This window comes from Emericellopsis atlantica, assembly GCF_019669845.1.
Source record: "Emericellopsis atlantica unplaced genomic scaffold F5Z01scaffold_16, whole genome shotgun sequence".
NCBI classification, from domain to species: Eukaryota; Fungi; Ascomycota; class Sordariomycetes; order Hypocreales; family Bionectriaceae; genus Emericellopsis; species Emericellopsis atlantica.
In genome coordinates this window covers 364298-384327 of record NW_025764718.1, presented here as the reverse complement: position 1 = coordinate 384327, position 20030 = coordinate 364298, and the positions used below count along the sequence as shown (strand labels likewise).

General features: G+C 30.8%; 4 protein-coding genes across 4 annotated transcripts; 2 read left to right on the top strand and 2 right to left on the bottom strand.

Annotated features, from left to right (window-relative positions):
- Positions 1 to 780: 780 nt before the first annotated feature.
- On the top strand, positions 781 to 2541 carry F5Z01DRAFT_623803 (uncharacterized protein; the record flags this gene model as incomplete). Its single annotated transcript, XM_046261341.1, has 3 exons — positions 781 to 865; positions 919 to 1281; positions 1331 to 2541. The coding sequence occupies 3 exons, from the start codon at positions 781 to 783 to the stop codon at positions 2539 to 2541; spliced, it is 1659 nt and encodes a 552-aa protein (XP_046117473.1).
- A 374-nt stretch (positions 2542 to 2915) lies between these two features.
- F5Z01DRAFT_681960 (NUC169 domain-containing protein) lies at positions 2916 to 5188 on the bottom strand (the record flags this gene model as incomplete). Its single annotated transcript, XM_046265728.1, has 2 exons — positions 2916 to 4544; positions 4595 to 5188. The coding sequence occupies 2 exons, from the start codon at positions 5186 to 5188 to the stop codon at positions 2916 to 2918; spliced, it is 2223 nt and encodes a 740-aa protein (XP_046117472.1).
- Positions 5189 to 6346: 1158 nt separating this feature from the next.
- Positions 6347 to 7418, bottom strand: F5Z01DRAFT_623446 (uncharacterized protein; the record flags this gene model as incomplete). The annotated part of the gene is made up of 3 exons (XM_046261317.1): positions 6347 to 6807; positions 6860 to 7325; positions 7374 to 7418. 3 exons carry the CDS (start codon positions 7416 to 7418, stop codon positions 6347 to 6349), a joined length of 972 nt encoding a protein of 323 aa, XP_046117471.1.
- A 790-nt stretch (positions 7419 to 8208) lies between these two features.
- Positions 8209 to 10118, top strand: F5Z01DRAFT_657519 (uncharacterized protein). Its single transcript, XM_046263651.1, has 4 exons — positions 8209 to 8554; positions 8627 to 8661; positions 8711 to 9238; positions 9295 to 10118. Exons 1-4 carry the CDS (start codon positions 8538 to 8540, stop codon positions 9663 to 9665), a joined length of 951 nt encoding a protein of 316 aa, XP_046117470.1. The 5' UTR covers positions 8209 to 8537; the 3' UTR covers positions 9666 to 10118.
- Positions 10119 to 20030: the final 9912 nt, after the last annotated feature.

Genomic DNA, 20030 nt, shown 5'->3' with positions numbered 1-20030 from the left:
CCAAGATACAGTTGGAGAAATGCAGAAACTGGCAACTGCTACGAGCCTACGACCTAGACTCAGGTAGTATCCTGCTTCGACTGAAAGACATTAGGACAGAGGATTAATCAAGCATAATAATCAAATGGCCAAGTCTTGTGTACCTCCCTTACTCTTTTAGTCGACACACGAAGTTTTCACGCCACCGGATGGCCTCTTGTTTTCTTTGCCGGGTACGGAGTAGAGAGTCTGTAATCAAAGCCAGCTCGAGCCTGACGTCATTTTGGAAAGTGAAGAAAACCGCACCACGTACGTACCTAAGCGAGAGCTCATCCGAACGTGAAAAAGCGGTGCGTCATAAGTCAGGACTGGCTAATCAAAGATCGTACGTACGTAGCAGCAACGCAGTGTCCGAGCTGGATCAGTGAGTGCGGAGGACAGTGCCTCAAAAATACATGAACCTGGCGTAATGCTAAGGTATGATGGCACATGCCAGTAGCTGCACCTGTGTGCTCTGGAGGCTGGCTCCAAGTCACGTACGAGACAGTGACGTTATGGACCCCAGCTTGACAGTTCAGTTGACACAGCTCCAGTCGTCAGTCACCACCTGTGGGTGTGACACAATGATTGCCTGCTGTGCATTACCTCATTGCTTTACCGGCATCCACCGGCAGGTGGTTTTCCTCCTTCCATCAACCTTTTCCTTCATCCTCCCCCATTTCCTCGTACTGGACTATCAACGTAAACTTTTTCATCAGGAAGTTTTCCTCGAACATCCTCGAACATCAACGCGTCTCCACGATGAGGTACCTTTCTACTCTCGTGACGGCAACTCTCGCTGTCACTGGAGTTGCTGCAAGCAGCTGGTTTCCTGGCAGCAAAGCTGGTACGAAATAATTGACACATCTTCCAGTTGATCCCGAGTTAACATTTCAACAGTATACAACAAGTGGCATGAAACTGAGCTGGAGCGTTGGCTCTCGGATAACAATATTGCCTATCCAACGCCTGCCGATCGCAAAGACCTTGAATCCTTGATTGAAAAGAACTGGGATTCATATGTTGTTGCTCCTTACAAGAGCTGGGATTCGGCTCAGCTCAGCGAGTACCTGCAAAGCAAGGGCAAGGAGACCAAGGCGGACGCCGAGGCGACGAAAGATAGCCTTCTTGAGCAAGTCCAAGCCAACTGGTATGAGACTGAAGATAGCGCTCAGCAGGCATGGGGCAGCGTCAAGGATTGGATTTTGGACACCTGGACTGAGAGCCAGCTGAAGGCATTCGCCGACAAGCACAGCGTCCCTGGTGAGAAACCCTTCACTTACCGCCACCGACGACGACTGACAAAAGATAGTGCCCCAGCCGCGCCAGCGCGACACTATGCTACAGAAGGCACGTCAAGGCTATGAGACTGTCGCTAAGAAACTTGGCGAAACGACCGCCTATCCTGGCAACTGGTTGTACGAGACATGGACTGAGTCCGAGTTGAAGGAGTGGCTTGATGCTCACGGGTTTCCTGCTCCCCAGCCTACTTCTCGTGACCAATTGATTGCCTCTGTACGCCGCAACTCGCGCCTGGCATATCTCAGGTCCCGTTCCCAAGCTGCCAGCGCCACTGCCAGCGCTCAGTCTGCGTATGCGACTCTGACGGATATGATCATCGATGCGTGGAACGAGTCCCAGCTCAAGGACTTCTGCGACAAAAATGGCATCGCCGTGCCACAGGGCACCAAAGTGAATGAGCTTCGCGCTCTCGTCCGCAAGAATCGCGCTGAGATCCTTGGCGATACAGTGGCATCGAGCGCGTCATCCGCTTTCGGCGCAGCAACATCCAACGCGGAGAATCAATTTGCGCAGGCCACTGACAGTGCTTCTCTTGCCTCCCAGCATGCCTTTGATGCAGCTGTCAAGAGCTGGTCCGACAGCCGACTCAAGTCTTATCTTGACGCCCGCGGCGTTCCTGTGCCCCAAGGCTCCACCACCGACGATCTCCGTGCTCTTGCCCGCAAGCACTCGCACAAGGCCGCTACCGGATGGACTGCGTGGACGTTTGATGACTTCTCGTACGACAATCTAAGGGGTTATCTCTCTAAGAATGGTGATGCCGCAGCCAAGAAGGCTGCTGAGAAGAAGGATGCCACACGTGCGGAGCTCGTTAGCGCAGCCAACTCCGCCTACTCGTCTGCTTCAACTGCTGGCGGCTCAGCCTATGCTGCGGCTACCGAATACATCTCCAGTGCTACAGCTGATGCAAAAGATTCCGTCTTTGACTCGTGGACCGAGACTGAGCTCAAGGCCTATCTTGACAGCTACGGCATCCCTGTTCCTCAAGGTACCAAGCTTGAAGAGCTAAAAGCACAAGCCCGGAAGCAGTCCACTTACTTCAAATACGGAACATCATCTCCCGGTGGCACTGTCCTCGCTAAGCTCGAGAACGCTGCCAAGGATGGCTGGAACTGGGTGGCTCAGCAGCTGGACTTGGGCAGCGAAGCTGCCAAGCAGAAGGCCGCTGAAGCTGAGGCTGAAGCGAAGGCCAAAGCTCAGCACGTCAAGCAGGAGCTTTGAGCTATACAATAAGCGAACAGCTTCTGGCGTGCATTGCACACTGTTGCATGGTGATTGAACTCACTTTGCCTGGCATTAGTAGCCTCAGGATTCTTACACATTCACTTCCTTTGTTATGAGCTTATGACCTGCGTGCCGGTTCAGGTTTATTGTTAAGGTTGTCTGTACTAGGAGGTTTTTAAGTTTAGGCGTGCCTGGCATTGCGCAATAAAATGGAAGATTCGAATTCAATTGTCTAACTTACGATTCACTGGGACCGAGTGCAACAGTGTCCTGCCTTGAGACTGCGTTGTTCTTAGACCGATCACAACATTGGTGAGTCCGAACGCCGACGCTTTATTACATTAGTTATACGGAGCTGAGTTTCTACATGATCACGCCCAAAGCCTCAACGTCCCATCAGCGCCGGCACTGAGGCACCATGGATGCCGCGGGTGCCAATCAACGTCCATCACTCCCAAGTTACTGGTAACCTTGTGGCCCTTGAGCATCTTGACTGGCACGATTGTTGCGCTCTCCATCAAGTCGCTCACGATTCGGCCATGGAAAATTTGCAGGCTGCCATCGTCGCTCGCATCTGCAAACAGAGGTAGGCTCTTGTGGTACTTGACAGCACGAATAGCTTGGCTGTGGAACCGCATCGTCTTGAAAGGCCTGCTTGACAAATCGAGGTCATGCCACAGCAGGCGGCGATCGTAAGAGCCAACAATGAGGTTGTCGCCGCCAGGATGGACGTCGAATCCAGAAATCCATCGTGCACCTGGCTGTATGGCTTTGACGAGTTCTTGTCGCTGGAGGTCGTAGCAACGGATGACACGTTGGGTAGCCACAAAGAAATAAGGTCGCGAGGGGTGAAAGTGAGCAGCTTGAGCGAGGCCTGGCAGGCGTCTGAACGGTATTTGGCTGAGGTGTTTGGAGACCGTGTGAATAGCGACCGAGCTCCGTTGTCCACGTGGCGAGACTGAGCAGATGAAGTCGCCTCTTCTATGCCAGCTCAGCATCTTGATGGCCGATCTGACAGTAAGCTTCAGCAATACACCCTTTTCTTCGAGCTTGGTACCGGGTCGCGACCATTTAGCCGGAGTGTCCTTCTTTATGACGTTGTTCCCATCGGTCGTAGCATTATGAGCAGCATGACCGAAGCCCGCGTCCAACACATCTCGACTAGCCTTTTCGGTAGCGTCGTTGACAAGTGGCGGCACAGCAAGGAAAAGATCCTCGCCAGCGGCAGCAGCCAAGATGAAAGCATCCTTGTTGGGCCGCCATCTCACGATGTTGACCGATTCATCAGGGCTCAGACGAGCAGACCATTCTTGATGGCCGTTGAGGGACCAAACCCGCACAGTTCCGTCGTCGCCTCCTGAGGCGATCCACTCGCCGTCCGGACTAAAAGCAGCAGTCCGCACGCGGCCCTCATGACCCTTAAAAATCGTTTGGCAGAGGGTAGGGAAAGGTTTCAACTCCTCAGGACGCGGAAGCTTTGGCAACAAGGAGTTGGGGTCAATGTTGAGACGGTTCTTGCGGATGCGTGGCGCCAAATACAGGTCCAGGCAGCGTTCGAATCTCTCCTTGACAAATTCACCGTACCCAGGTACCTTGCGTAGAGCATCGTACTGTGCTGGCAAGTACTCTTTCTCTCGCTCCTCGGGGTCTGTCTGCTGCCATGCTTTCTTTTCGTCGCCCGTTGGCAAATACTCGGGTGGGGGGTTGTAACTCAAGTCGTATCCCGGTGGTGCAAGCTTGGGAGCAGCGATGTGCATGACATGGGGTTCTTGAGCCTCTTCGTTGGCCCAGATGTCATAGTGAGTTTCTTCTTCTTGGTTCTGTTCACGGTCGCGCTCTTCGGGGGGCTTGTAGGGCAGAATCTTTCCGTCCTTGATGGCACGAACAAGTTTGGCTATACGCTTAGCTTCGTGCTTGGATGGCAAGAATCGTCGCTTAGGCTCAGGTGCTGAACTAAGCGGCATCTTCTCCTCGACACCAGTGAAGTAGGGAACCATGTCCTGCTAGGAATTAGTGGAAGGTCGGCGAGCAAGGGGATGACAAGACATGCCGGATAAGGATCAAACCCTTCTTCAGGTACTTCCGCCATTTGCAATCGGCGCAGAAGCTCTAGCTCGGACTGGCTCAAGTTCAATGGCTTTCCGGTTTGAGGATCAGTCAGCCCGGTCCAGCCCTTGGGAATTTCGATGGTGTCCAACAGGGCATCAAGAGCATCGCCAGTCGCCGGGCGCATAATCTTCTTGCCATTGATGTCGTATCCAATGTGCGGATAGGAGTCGTAGAATGACAATGGAATGTCGCCAATCGTGTTAGGCTGCTCTTGGGCGTCCGAGTCGTCGCTGTCATACACAGGATTTACGTCGGCATATTCGTAGCGCTCGTTGCCGTTTGCATCTGTTGTAACTTTGTAATCGGCATGTCTCTGAAAGCTTGAGATGCTCGAAACGCTCTCTGCGTCGGAGCTATGTTCATCGTTGTCAATCTCTTCGCTATCGAAGCCTTCAGAGACGTCTTCCGCCGCCAGGCTCGAACCATCATCAGCGTCTGACAGAACACCATCCAATGGAGCACCTGCTAGCTCGTCATCTGACTCTACAGATTCGACCGGTTCCTTCCTCTTCTTTCCGGGAGTTTTGGAAATCATGGTTGCGGGCACAGCGTTGTTTGCTTGTTCCAAAATCGTCGGCGCACAAGGAAATGGGTGAAAGGTGGGCTGTCTCGAGTACCTGGTAACTTTTTTTTTCTGCCAGCCTTCCATGCGGCTCTCCCGAGTTGGACCAAAAGCGGTCAAAGTAGCTTTCTTCTTTCGGCATAGCTGCATCCACCCCTCTGGCACGACCTTAGGTGAGGACCGTGAGGTGATAGGTACATTTATTAATATCTCTGGATTCCTCCATAGTCAATGAGCAAAGCGTTTGATGACTATGGCTGTCTGGCTCTACTGCCGCTGGAGTCTTTCCTTCCGACTACAAACTTTTAGCTCAATTATACTATTTCGATGTTCCACCACGAGAGACCCAGTCTTACAGCACCCATACAGCCAGATAGATCTAGGTAGCGACCGCCTTGCCCTCATATGATCAATCAATCCGCGCAGTACTTTTAGACCACATCAGAGCACATAAAATCGAAAGGATCGGGCCGCAGATCTTCTGTCAGGCTATGTAAAAAAGGGGGTTTTTTGGGCCGGTATGTGCCGTAAAAACATACGTAGCACAATTGCGAAGCAACAATATACCTAATCATAGCTAACAGCGACCAGCTAGAGCTGATTTGGATACATACTGTACGCAGCGAGAATACCTTGATGGCGATAGCTTACTTGATGTAACACTGAAGGTTATCTCCAGGGCCCATAAGCAGGGTGGATTTACATGAGTAGACGAAGACAGTGGTCAGTATGATACTCATTGCTCCCGACCTCACGGAGAGGACAGTGGCAGATCGACAGTCCCCCCACAATCTGTTCCAAGGATTGCCGCACATATTGGCTGGCTCTTCGTGGGTGCATAGACCGGTGCAGTCAGGCTCACGGCGGCCGTAAGACTTCCAATGTTAAGGACAGGTTTCATAGAGAAATAAGGTCACGGAGTAGCGGCCTCGATATACATGAAATGGAATTGCGAAGCCAGACGTGTGTTGCGGTAGCGATCACCATCGGTCCATAGTTTCGAATAACAGCAAGCCACGCTGGCGTTCCGGTTGATTTTGTACTAAGACTGACTCAACATGTCCCTAAAGGCCCATGTACGTTTCCCCACGCACGTAATGGCTCGACCTCGCATAGACAGCGATAGCGCACTCACCAGAGATATCCTCGGCAGTTACTGCTGCCGCAAAGGCATAGCTCCATGTTAATGGTGTCGTGGTTGCTCTCATGATCGTCAACTCCGGCCACATAATCGAAAGTAAGCTCCTCTCCGCGTGCTATATCTCGGACCGCAAAAAGTGCTAGATCATGGATGTGTTTGTTTGCGTGATCTCCGACACGCGCGAAGATACGTAAATTGGGATCACAAGAGTGGTTGATAAACCGTGTCGGTCCGGACATGAATTCTCCGTCGACCTCAAAAGATCGTTCCCTCAGTCGAAGATCATGTGAAGTAGGGTCTTCAAATTTATCCAGGGCAAACAGATAGAGGTCTTTCCGTTCCGCAATAGATGATGCCTGGCGCCTCTGGTCAGATTCTCGCCAGGTAATGATTTCGCCCAGGTAGCAATCGACAAATTGCCCCTTCCTGATAGCCTCGGGGCACCGGACACCTAAGTATGTTTAGCCTGCGGGTCAGAACAAAAGTACACAGATATTTCTCACCCCATCCACGGTCTTTCGTTCGGAAGATTTGTATAGGTACCGTACGACCTCTCTCTACAACTCGATTCGGGCACGAGTTAGTACACCTGCAAGACGCATGGCATTCGTACAACGGCCTGGTTGAATCTAGCATAGATGACCGTAGAAGACCGGCCTTGTCGCCTTCCATATGATACGCGTTCAGCTCTGGCTGTCTGTCGTCCTTTGCTTCGGGAATTTCGATTTCACCCATACACTGGCAGCGTTCGTATTGGCAATTACTGTCAACATTGCAGTCACAACCAGAAAGAAAGGCCGGGGAAGCTGCTTCAACGCCTGGGCCGAATTTCATCCGTTGGATGAAACGGAAGTTCTGCGGCAACGCTTCATTGTTAAGGGTATTGACAATAGTGATGGGAAGTGTGCGGTGGGAAGGAAAGGCTCGAAGTTGGCAGAAGTGACAGGCGTCCTTGTCTATTCCGTGGACCTGTTCGATGATAAGCGATTTTCAGAAAGTTGGCATAATACTACTCACTTGCTCAGTGTGATGAAGAAAGTGCGTGCGCGTTGCTGCCTCCATCACGGCGTCGCGGGAGGAACACGTTCAAAAGAGTACGAGCCAAAGCCTCTGCTATTCAATTAAATCAAGCGGGCGCTCTTGTAGAGAGAAAAGTGATTCATAAGTTACCAAAGGAGGAGCAAAAACACGCCAATGCCATCCAGGGTAAGCTGTTGGAGCGCGAAGTCGTGGAAAGAGAGGCTGGTGCGATAACAAACACAATCAAGCAAACAAGTGTTGCGCCCCAACAAGCTGTTATAGCGCAGGACGTAGAGCCGCCATCGGATGAATTGTAGCTTCCTTACTTACGTACTCGGGCCTTGGCGTTCACACATGCAACATTGAAGGCAACCAAACGTTAGTGCGCACCACGAAGCGTTGCCGCGTCTATAGCAACTCAGGTACCTGTACGTAGTATCCGTACCTTAGTCTACCACGAAACCGAGGATGCCCGCGCAGGTACTTACTTACGAGGGAATAGCGTTTTTTTAAGATAACTAATCGTTATATGAGTATATTAATAATCTATAACCTATTAGCGTAAAAAGCCCGATTTTTTTTTAAACTTTAACTTTAACTTTTTAAACTAAAAATAGCTCTAATTATATTTTTTTCGAAAGCTCTTGTAATAATATAATTTTTATAGATCTTGTTATAGAGGCTCCTTTCGGCCGCTAGATTAAAATAAAATTTAAAAAAAAAAGAAAGTACTCTTTCCTATCTTAGCTATAATAATCACGAATATTAAGACCGTTATATAACGCTTTAATAGTCTTTAATTAGTTAACGAGCCGTTATTAAGCCTTCACGAAAAACGCGATCCCCTCGTAGGTACTTAAGACAGTAAGCTTCAGTACCTCGAAGCCCTAGATCGAAACCTAAATTTAGCACAGCAGACGGGCTGTATCTATCAAGGTACATGGGACAGTCACCCTTCCATGTTAATTTTCCCACCAAGTATAAAGCCCATCCCTGCAACTGTCACGTCACAGTCATCGCCCCCCACCAACATTCTGCCCCGCGATCGGAGTTCGTACCTGCGTTGGTTCGACTCATTGATCTTCGTCGCGCAACATTTGAGGACCCTGCATCGCCTATTGATCTTGCAGAGACGGGCTTATTGTGTTGATTTCCTCTATTATGGATGTTGTCAATCAGTCAGTATACCCTCTCTAGAACCATTGACCCCACCTCACTCGGCTTCAGGCGCTAATGGTGTGTATATAAAGCCTAGAGGGTCGCCTGCTCTTTGCTGTTCCCAAGAGTATGTCTTTTCCTTCAAGATGTGGAAATCCCTCGCTAACAACCCGCAGAGGGAAGGCTCAATGCCGCCACCCTCAACCTTCTCGAGGGCGCCGACATTCAATTCCGCCGCGAGAATCGCCTCGACATTGCGCTCGTGAAGAATCTACCGATTGCACTTATCTTCCTCCCGGCCGCCGACATTCCAACTTTTGTTGGGCAGGGTCGTGTCGACCTCGGCATCACAGGATGGGATCAGGTACAGGAGCATGAAGCAGCAGTGCGAGCGACGACACCCGGGGGAGGATGCGATATGGTGATGGATCTTGGCTTTGGTGGTTGCAAGTTACAAGTTCAGGTCCCAGAGAAGGGCAGATTTGCCGCTACGAGAGACTTGATTGGAACCACTATTGGCACAAGCTTCGTCCATCTCGCAGCTGATCACTTTGCAAAGCTCGAGGCAGCTGCGGACGGCGACCCAAACGCCGAGTCAGCGACTGCTAACACACGGCAATTGCGCACCAAGCTCATAGAGCTCAGTGGGAGCGTGGAGGCGGCGTGTGCGCTCGGTGTTGCGGAAGGTATCGTTGACTTGGTCGGTGAGCGACTCCCTGACTCCGCGACGGTGGATGCTGTTTCTAATTATCGTGTACAGAATCCGGCGAGACAATGAGGGCTGCTGGCTTGAAGGCAATCGACACCGTTGTCGAGTCCACGGCCGTGCTCATCAAATCCAACAAGCCTTCTAATCCTGAGATGGTGGAATTGATCGCCTCCCGAATTCGTGGTGTTATCACAGCACAGAGATATGTGCTCTGTCAGTATAACATTCAGCGCTCGAGCCTGTCAGATGCGGCGAAGATCACACCTGGCAAAAGGGCGCCTACTGTTACGTCTCTCGATGAGGATGGTTGGGTCGCTGTCAGCTCGATGGTTGAGAAGAAGAAGATCGCACTGGTGATGGACGATCTCGCCAAGGTTGGCGCCTCGGACATTCTCGTGCTAGACTTGCACAATACAAGATAACAGTCATGAGTAATGGCATAATGGAAAGGGTGCAAGGGCGTGAAAGGCTGCGACAATACTAGACACCCCGCAGCTGGCATCAATGGAGTACATTGGGAAAGGAGCATATTCTCGGATATATACCTCTATAGTCAACCCCAACAGATCTCGGCTTCCCAATCCATTTTCAGAGCCAAGGCTGAGTTATCGCTACTTTAGCCTGAGCTTATTTAAATACGATTATTATACTTTTTCTTTTTAAATAAATAAACTCTTTATATATATTTAATATATTATATATATTTAGATTAATTTTATAATAATTTTATTTTAATATTAATATATCTTTAGTTAGCCTTAGTTTATATTTTAATTATTATTTTTAATATATTAATAATTATTTTTTTACTTTATTATTTCTTTATTTAATTTATATATATAGCTTATTAATATTTTAGTTATTATTAATACCTCCTTTATTTATTATATAATTTATTAATTTAAAACTAACCTTAATATAATTAATATTAATCGCTATAGTCTTAAAGTTACTATAAGTCTTAATTTTAGCTTCAAACCTAGCTATATCTTAATATTTTATACCTTACCGATATCCTCGATATTATTTAATATTACCTCTTATAAGGTCCGCGTTATTATTTATAGCTTTAATAATAATATAAGTTTAGCCTAAAGAAGCTCTACCCTCGCTAAAGCTAATTATCTTAAGCCTAAGACCCTTATTAAATAATATAAAACTAAGATTAATTTTATTTTATTTTAAATTAAAAAATAAAAAAAAATTAAAAAAAAGTATTATATTATACTTAAGCCTAAGGGTAAGAAAAACTTAATTAATTTTTAAGGTAGATATATCTTAAAGATACTTTATAATCATAAACTTAAATATTTTTTTAATTATAATTATAAATATTAATATAATTATATTATTATTACTTAAGTTTAATTATTTTTATATAAATTTAGCCTAAATCTTAAGGTAATTGAATATAATAATATATTTTATATTTATAAATTAGCTTAGCTTTATTATAATAAGATAAATATCTTTCTTTAAGAGCCCTTAAAAATCTTATAAAAAATATAATTAATATATAACTTTTTTTAAAAAAATATTATTTTAAAAAATAAAGCTTTTTTAGTTTTTTATTTTTTATTTTTTTATTTAATTAATAAAAATAATTTTAAGATTTATAAATATAATATAAATACTTAATATAAAAGAATAAATTCTAAAGATTTATTATAAAACTTTAATAAAAATAAAATCGCTTATACTAAGCTTATATTATAAATAAGCTATAAAAGAGCTATATTATTATTATAAGAATTAATAAAGTATTAAGTAAAGAAATAAAGATTATTAATTTTATTTAATTTATATTTAATTTTTTAATAAAGGTTTATAATAATTATTTATTTATTTTATTAAAAGTATTTTATAATATTAAGATTTATTATAATATTAATAAAAATAAGATTTTTAAGGCTTATAATAAAATATATTAAATATATTATACTCGCTAAATATAATATTTAAAAAAATAATATAATAAAGATAATTAAGAAACTTTATAAAGAAATTAATTTATATTTAAAAAATAAACCTTAAATATAAGAAAAAAATCCTAAATCTTAGGCTAAAGTTTATAAAATAAAAATAAGATTAATTTATTTTTAAGTTTTTATTTAAAATATTATTTTAATAGATTAAAGTAAATATAAAATCCTTAAGGGGATTATTTATATATCCTTTTTATATATATTTTTAAGTTATAATATAAATAAAGGTTTATAATATATTATAAGCTTTAAATAAAGAATTAAGGGTAAATTAAGTAAAGTTAATAATCTTTATTTCTTTATTTAATATTTTCTTATATTTTATAATAATAATATAACTCTCTTATAGCTTATTAATAATATAAGCTTATTATAAATAATTCTATTCTTATTAAAGTTTTATAATAAATCTTTATAACTTATTTTTTTTATTAAAGATTTATATTATATTTATAAATCTTAAAATTATTTTAATTAATTAAATAAAAAAATAAAAAATAAAAAAACCTTATTATTTAAATAATCTTTTTTTAAAAAATATTATACCTTAATTTTATTTTTTATAAGATTTTTAAAAGCTCTTAAAAAAAATACCCTTAAATAAATAAATTTTTTAATTTATTATAATTTTTAATTATTTTTTTCTAAATAATTTAAAAATAAATCTAAGAAATTATAATAAATTAAAAAATATATTTATTTAAGGGTATTTTCTTTAAGAAAAAGAAATTTGTATATTTATTCTTTTTAATTTATATTAATTATAAAATATAATTAAATTTAATATATAATATTAAGCTAAGGTATTAAATATATATATAATAAAATACTTATTTAATAATAATTAATTATATTATCTTTATAATTAATAAAAATCTTTATTAATTTATTTTTTTATATAATTAATTATAAGCCTTAGTTCTTAGCTTATTTAAAAATATAATATATTTTATTTTATTTTTTTTATATTAATTTTAAAGTAAATAATAAATATTAAAGATTATTTTTTAACTAATATTAATTTAAATTTAGTTTTTATTTACTCTTAATATTTATATATTTAAGTTATATTATTTATATATATAAATAATTATTTTAGTATTATTTTTATATATTATATAATAATTAATTAATAATTATTTAAATTATTATATAGCTTTCTTAAAATATAATTCTTATAATATAATTAAGTTAGATATAGCTTAATTATTAAATATAATACTTAAATTTAATATTTATTTAGTTATATTTTAATAAATAATATTAAGCTTTAATATAAGAAAATATTAAAAATAAAAGCTAGTTTTATAAAAAAAAGCTAATTTTAATTTTTTAATATCTAAATTAAGTCTATTTTAGTTCGTAATTAGTTCTATATTAGCCTTAGAGTAGAAATTAAAGTATGATTAAATAAAAAAGGTTTTTAAACTTTAGCTAAGGCTAATTTTATTAAAAGAATATTTATTTAGCTTTTATTCTTCTAAGAATTTATAAATTCTTTTATCTTTATAAACTCTTAAAATATATAAAAATTAAAGGCTATTTTTATAATATTCTAAAACTAAGCTAATCTTATTTTATAAATAACTTAAGCTTTAATATATTAAGTAATTATTATTAAATATATTATTAATTATACTTTATATTCCTTTATATATATAATATTATAAAAAGTTTCTTTATATTCCTTTTTTATAAAATAAAAGCTAGTTTTATAATAATTATAAATTATATTATATTTATATATAATTATAATATACTTAAAATAAAATTATTTATAAAATTAATAAATTTATATATTTCTTTTTATATAATTTATAATAATAAATTTATATATTAATAATTAATTTAATATTATATTAATAATTAATTCTTCTTAAATTATTAATATATAAAATAATTATAGCTTTTATAATAAATTTATTTTAATTAATTTAAGTTATTTTTATTAAAATATATATATTATAATAAAAATAAATATATTAAGTAAAAAAAAAAAAAAGTAATATATTTATAAGACTTTAATTTTTTTTTATACAAAAAAAATTTATTTTAATTATTTCTTTTAAAAGAATTAATTTATTTAGAAACTAAAATAACTTTATTAAGTTACTTATATATTACTTATTTTAATAAAATAATATACTAAGGTTTCCGCGGCTTAATATTATATTTATTAAGTTAATACTCCTCGAGTAAGTTAAGAGTCTTAATAATTATAATATAATTTTTTTTTTATAATATTATCCTTAATATATATAATAATATATAATAAATTATAAATATAATATAATAAAATTAATTTAATATAATTAATTAATTATAAAATAATTAATTATTTTATTTTTTAAATTTTAAAATCTTTTTAATAATATAAGTTTTAAAGTATAAATTATTATTATTATTTTAATTATAATTTATTTAAAATTTTCTTTTTTTTTATATTCTTAAAAAATTCTTAAAAATCTTTATTATTTTTAATTTACTTTTATATAATAAATAAGTTTTTTATATTATTATTTTAATTATTTTATAATTTTTTTATTATTTTAATATTTATATTAATTTCTTTTTCTTTAATATAATACTTAAGATTTTTAAAAAAAAAAAACTTAAATATATTTTTATAGTTTTTAATTAATTCGCTTAAATTAGGTTAATTAAGTATATAATACTAAGTCTAATTAAAGCTTAGGCTATAACTTTATATATTAAAGTTATTTTATTTTTTTATTAATAATATATCCTTAGGTTAAATATTATTTTTAAATAAATAATAATTTAATTAAATTAAAATTTATATATTATTCTTTAATAATTATATTATACTTATAATTATTAATAATAATATTATTATAATTATTATAATATTTCTTAAATTCTTACTTTTATTATTTTATATTATATTTATAATTATTATAATATTTTTATATAATTTAGGTATAGTTCTTATAATAGCCTTAATTAAGACTCCTATCGATAGAAATTAGTTATTTATTATCCTACTTATGCCTATAGCTCTAGCTTTTTATAATAACTTTATAATATAAATATAACCTTTTTATAATAATAATAACTTTTATTTAGCTTATTTCGCGTTTTTCTTAGCCTTATATAGCGATATTCTTAATAATCTAGCTAATCTACCTCCTCGCCGCGATATAATAAAGTAATATAACTTATAAAAGTATAAGAATAGCTTACCTAATATTCTTATAACTAACGCTAACTTTAATAATAATATTGTATAGATATACCGCTATATTATAGATATACTAATTTAATAAAAAATATTTAATTAAGTATATACCTTAGAGTTATTATAATAATATCGCTAAACCGCTTAATTTATTAAACTCATTTAATAACTTCTTATCCTTAAGATAATTATAACTCCGGCTATAATTATAACTCTTATACTTCCTCTTACTAAAGATATTAAAATAAATATAAATAATTTTTTTTTATTCTTTATATTATATTAAGTTAGTTTTAAATTATAAATATTAATATCTCTTACCCTAGGTATTTTAATAGCGATAATCTTATTATATTACGCTTAGATTCCTTTTTTTTAATTATATATACTTAAGTTAGGCTTTTTATTAATAATCTTTATTTCAATAACGCTTATCCTATAACTTAAATATATAACTTTATTAAGCCATTTATACCTTATGTTTTTATTAATAATATTCTTTTAGTATTTCTTAAACTTATTTAGACTTTTTATATATTAATTATACCTTTAGTATCTTTATTATATAATATAAGCGCTTATATATTCTAAGGCCCGTTATTATACTTCATTAATAATATATTTATTTATTTACTTATAATAAGTTATTAATCTTTTATAAAATATATAGAAAATAAGCTTAATAAAAATAAACATAATTACTTAGATTTTTTAATTTTATAATATATACTTTATAATTATATAACATAGTTTAATTAAAAATATATCGCGGATAACCTTAATTAGTCTTTCGATATTATTTTTCTAAGTATTATTTATATTTTATTAAATATATATTATATTAGTTATAAGAAAAAATAACTATATAATTAAATAAGTTTATTTCTTTAATTTATATCTAACTTTATTAATAAATATAACTTATTTATATAATAAAAGAAAACTAAGAAAATTATGATAATATTCTTTATAAGCTTAACGTATTATATTATATTTTTATTAATTTTATAAATAAGTTATAAATAACTCTTACTAAGGTTATTTTTAATTTAAGGACTTTAATAAAGATATATTTATATTTTTTAATATAATTTATTATTATACTTTCGTAAGGTTATATTACGAGATCTTAGCGAGCTTTTATGGTTATAAAATATACTATTACTCTAAGAATAATATTATTAAGATAAAAAGTACCTACGATATAAGTCTTCCTTATATAATATTAATAATAACTTTATTAATATTCTTTATAAAGTATTAAATTAAGGTTATTATAGCTTAGATTACTTTATAATGTAATAAATATATAGTCGTTATTATATATTTTTAGCCTTTAGGCTAAGTATATTTATATTTTAATTATTTTTATATATTTAAGTTAATAAGACTAAATTAATATTTCTTAGTTTTTTATATATATTTATATTTATTAATATATATATTATTTATTCGTAATAAACCTTATTTTATTAATATATAAGCCCCTTAATAATAATATCTATACCTTTTTAGCTTATTACTATAATAACTTTCCCCGCGAGTAATACTTATATTATAATATTTATAAATTTAATTCTAGAATATTATATATCTTAGGGCTTATATATTTTCTAAGGTTATTTATAAATAATATTATATAAGCTAGCTTTTTTACTTAATTAAGTATAATAATTAATTCTTTATTTTTTTATAATTATAAAGAGATTTAATCTCTTAAAGATCTAATTCTTTCGTTAAGTTAAGTATAAAAAAAGTTACTTCTTTTTATATATATTTATATCTAGCGGTTTATAGTTTTAATTTATTAATATAGAATATTATATATTTAGTTATATTTCTCCGGGAGTATAAAGTAATATACTTAAGTATTAATATATTCTAAGACTTAAAATAAACTTAAGAAATAAAGTATTAATTTCTAAGATTTACCCTTAGATTAGAGGGACTTTATCTTTAATCTAATTAAATTATTTTATTATAATTAAAATTCTTAATAAAAGCGGTTATGATATTTTTTTTAAATTATATTTAGAGTTTTTTAATATATAAGTTTATATTTAGAACTTTCTTTTTAATATATTATCCTTAATATATATATAGAACTAGGGGTTATACCTTATAAGTACTTTATATGGCGATAGTTTTATACTTATATTTAGTATATTATTTATTATAAATTCCGCTTATTTTAATAATAATAATTAAGAATATTAATTATTTATTATAAAATATCGTAAATAATATTTTAATATTTATTTTATTTAGTTATTAGTTTATAAATAAAATACTATCGATAAATATCTATATACCTTTAGGTATACTATAATATAGTTTAATTTTTTCATAAATTAATTCGGCTAGTTTAGGTATAATAATCATTATAATAATAAGGAAAATATATAATATTTTCGTGAAATAAATAACTACGATTAGAAATATATTTATTTCATTATTATATTAGTCCTATATTAGTAATAAGCTAATAATAAAGTTTATTATAATATCCTAAAATAATTATAATAAATATAATAATAATTATAACTTCTTATAAGGCTTATACTTCCTAAGGGTAGTTCCTTAATAAATAAGATAAGTTTATATATTTTTTTTATTTATTTATATATTTTATTCTTAAAGAATTTATATTTATTAAACCTTAAAATATTCTATAAATAAATTATTATAATATAACTAAATTAGCTTATTTATAAGGCTAGGATAGTTTAATACTATAATAAAATATTAAGTATTTTTCTTTTATTTATTATATTCATTATAATCTTATTTTTATTAAGCTTTATAAATTAATTCTTTTAATCTTTTATTTAAATCTAGAGTATAAATATTTATTTAAATACTTTATATCCGAGCTTATTAAACTTATTTAGGTATTACTTAAGTATATAAGGTTAAATATTCTTTTAATAAAGAAATAAGTATTTTATTCTTAAGCGATTCTTTATTATATTCGGGCCGCCTTAATAATATATTTCTAAGATTAGACTTTTTTATATAATACTTAATTATAAAATTATATAAAATAAAGAATAAATATTATCTTATTTATTATCTTCATAATCTAGGTTTTTTAATATAATATCTTTAATACTTTAAAGACTCTATAAAAACTACTATCTCTTAATTTAGTGTATTATAATTTAATACTAAGCCTTAAAACCCTTATAATTAAAAAATAACTAAGTATTATTTTTTTTAATATTTTATTAAAGAAAGATTTTTATTAATATTTTCTTAAAAATATTTATTTTATTTTATAATTTATAAGTAAAGTTATAATATTAAAAATAAAAAGTTTTTTAAAAATATTAATAAAAATATAAAATATAATTAATTTTATTTTTTTAAATTATATTTAATTTAATTTCTTAATTTTTATATTTCTTATATAATATTATTAAAAACTATATTATATTAAAAAATAATAAATAAATTAATAATAAAAATTATAAAATTTAATAAATATTAATATTTTTTTTATAAATTATAAGTTTTTTTTATTATATAATTATATTAATTTTTTTTAAATTTATTAATACTTAATATTAATAATATTAATTAAAAACCTTAGGAATTTAATTTTTTTTATAAAAAATATTTTTTAAAATTTAATAAAAAACTTAATTTTTTATAATTTATTAAATATTTCTTAAAAATATTATATATATTTTTTTTTAATTTTTAAGAGAATTAATATATTATTAAAGTATATAATATATATTATATTTAAGAATAATTAATTTAAAAATATTATAAATATATTCTTAGAATATAATAAAAATATTAATAAATTTAAATAATATTATTTAATATTTATAATATTTATATTATATTTAAAAAAATAATTTTTTCCTTATTATTAATTTTAATATAAATATAATAATATATATTTTTAATATTAATATTTAAGAAATAATAAAAAAATTTTATATAATTTATAATTTTTATAATTAAAAATAAAGAATATTAATTTTTTATAATAATCTTATTTAAGTCTTTATATTTTTTATAAAAATATAAATTCTTATTTCTTTTTAATATAAAATAATTTAAAATATTAATAATCTTTTTTAAAGGCTAAATAATATTATTTATAAGTATTTTTATAAATATTTTTTTAATTTATAAATATTTTTTAATAATAAAAAATAAATTAATTTAAATAAAAAAGCTTTATTTTTAATAAAATTAATAATATAATCTAAAACTTAATATCATATTAAAATAATTTCTTTATTAAATATAAATATTTTTTAAAAAATTATATAATTTTATATAGACTTATTTTATTTTAAATAATATAATTTTTTTAATTTTTTTTATAAATATAAATAATATAAATTTATATTTTTTATTATTTTTTATAAAATTATAAAGATTTATTAAAAATTATACTTAAATTATTATTATTTTTAAAAATAATTAATATAAATTTATTTATTTTTTAATATAAATATATTAAATAATATTAAAAATACTTTATTAATTATATTAAATTATTAAATTTTTTTATAATAATAAATAAAAATATAATTAATTTTATATTTATTAATAATAATAAAAAATATTATTTAAACTTTATTAAGTTTTATAAATTAATATTATATATAATATTAATATCTAACTTAGCTTATATTTCTTAAATATATTTTTTTTAAATTATAATTATTATTTAAATATTTTAAGTTATTTTTTTTTTTTTAATTTTAGTTATTTTTTATTAAATTAATTAGCTTTTTTTATTATATTAATTTTTTATTTTTATAAATATATATTTAAGAGATATTTAATACTTTAATATTTATAATATTATAAACTTTATTATTTATTGTTAAATAATTATTAAATTATATAATATAAATAAAATTAATTATAATTAGTATATAAGACCCCCTTAATTTAAGTATATTTTATTATTATATTATATTTTAATCAAGTTTTTATTATTTTTTAAGTAATATTTAGGTATTATTCTTAAATATTATAAGCTTTTTTTATTTTTATAATAAAAAAATATCTTATATTTATTTAATAATAGAAATTATATTTTCTTATATAAAGGGTACTTCAGTACTATATATAAAAAAATAATCTTAAATATTTAGCTATAATTTAATAAAATAAAAATAAGATTAACTTATTTTATGCTTTTATTTAAAATATTATTATAATAAGTTAAAATAAATATAGAAATCTTAAAGGGATTATATATATTTTTAATATATATTTTTAAATTATAATATAAGTAAAAGTTTATAATTAATTATATTTTTAATTAAATTTAAGGTTTATTTTTTAAATATAAGTTAATTTATTTTAAGGGCTTCTTAATTATTTTTATTATATTATTTTCTTATATATTATTTTTATTGGGTATAATATACCTAATATATCTTATTAAAAGCTTTAAGAATTATATTTTTATTAATATTATAATAAGTCTTAATATTATAAAATACTTTATATAAATTTAATAATTAGTTATTATAAACCTTAAATAAAGAATTAAGGATAAATTAAATAAAATTAATAATCTTTATTTCTTTATCTAAGGCTTTCTTAAGTCTTATAAAAATAATATA

Coding starts and splice junctions, on each gene's coding strand:
- F5Z01DRAFT_657519 (XM_046263651.1), top strand. Junction 8,662..8,710: donor GCTCTTTGCTGTTCCCAAGA/GTATGTCTTTTC, acceptor AACAACCCGCAG/AGGGAAGGCTCAATGCCGCC. Junction 9,239..9,294: donor AGGTATCGTTGACTTGGTCG/GTGAGCGACTCC, acceptor TATCGTGTACAG/AATCCGGCGAGACAATGAGG.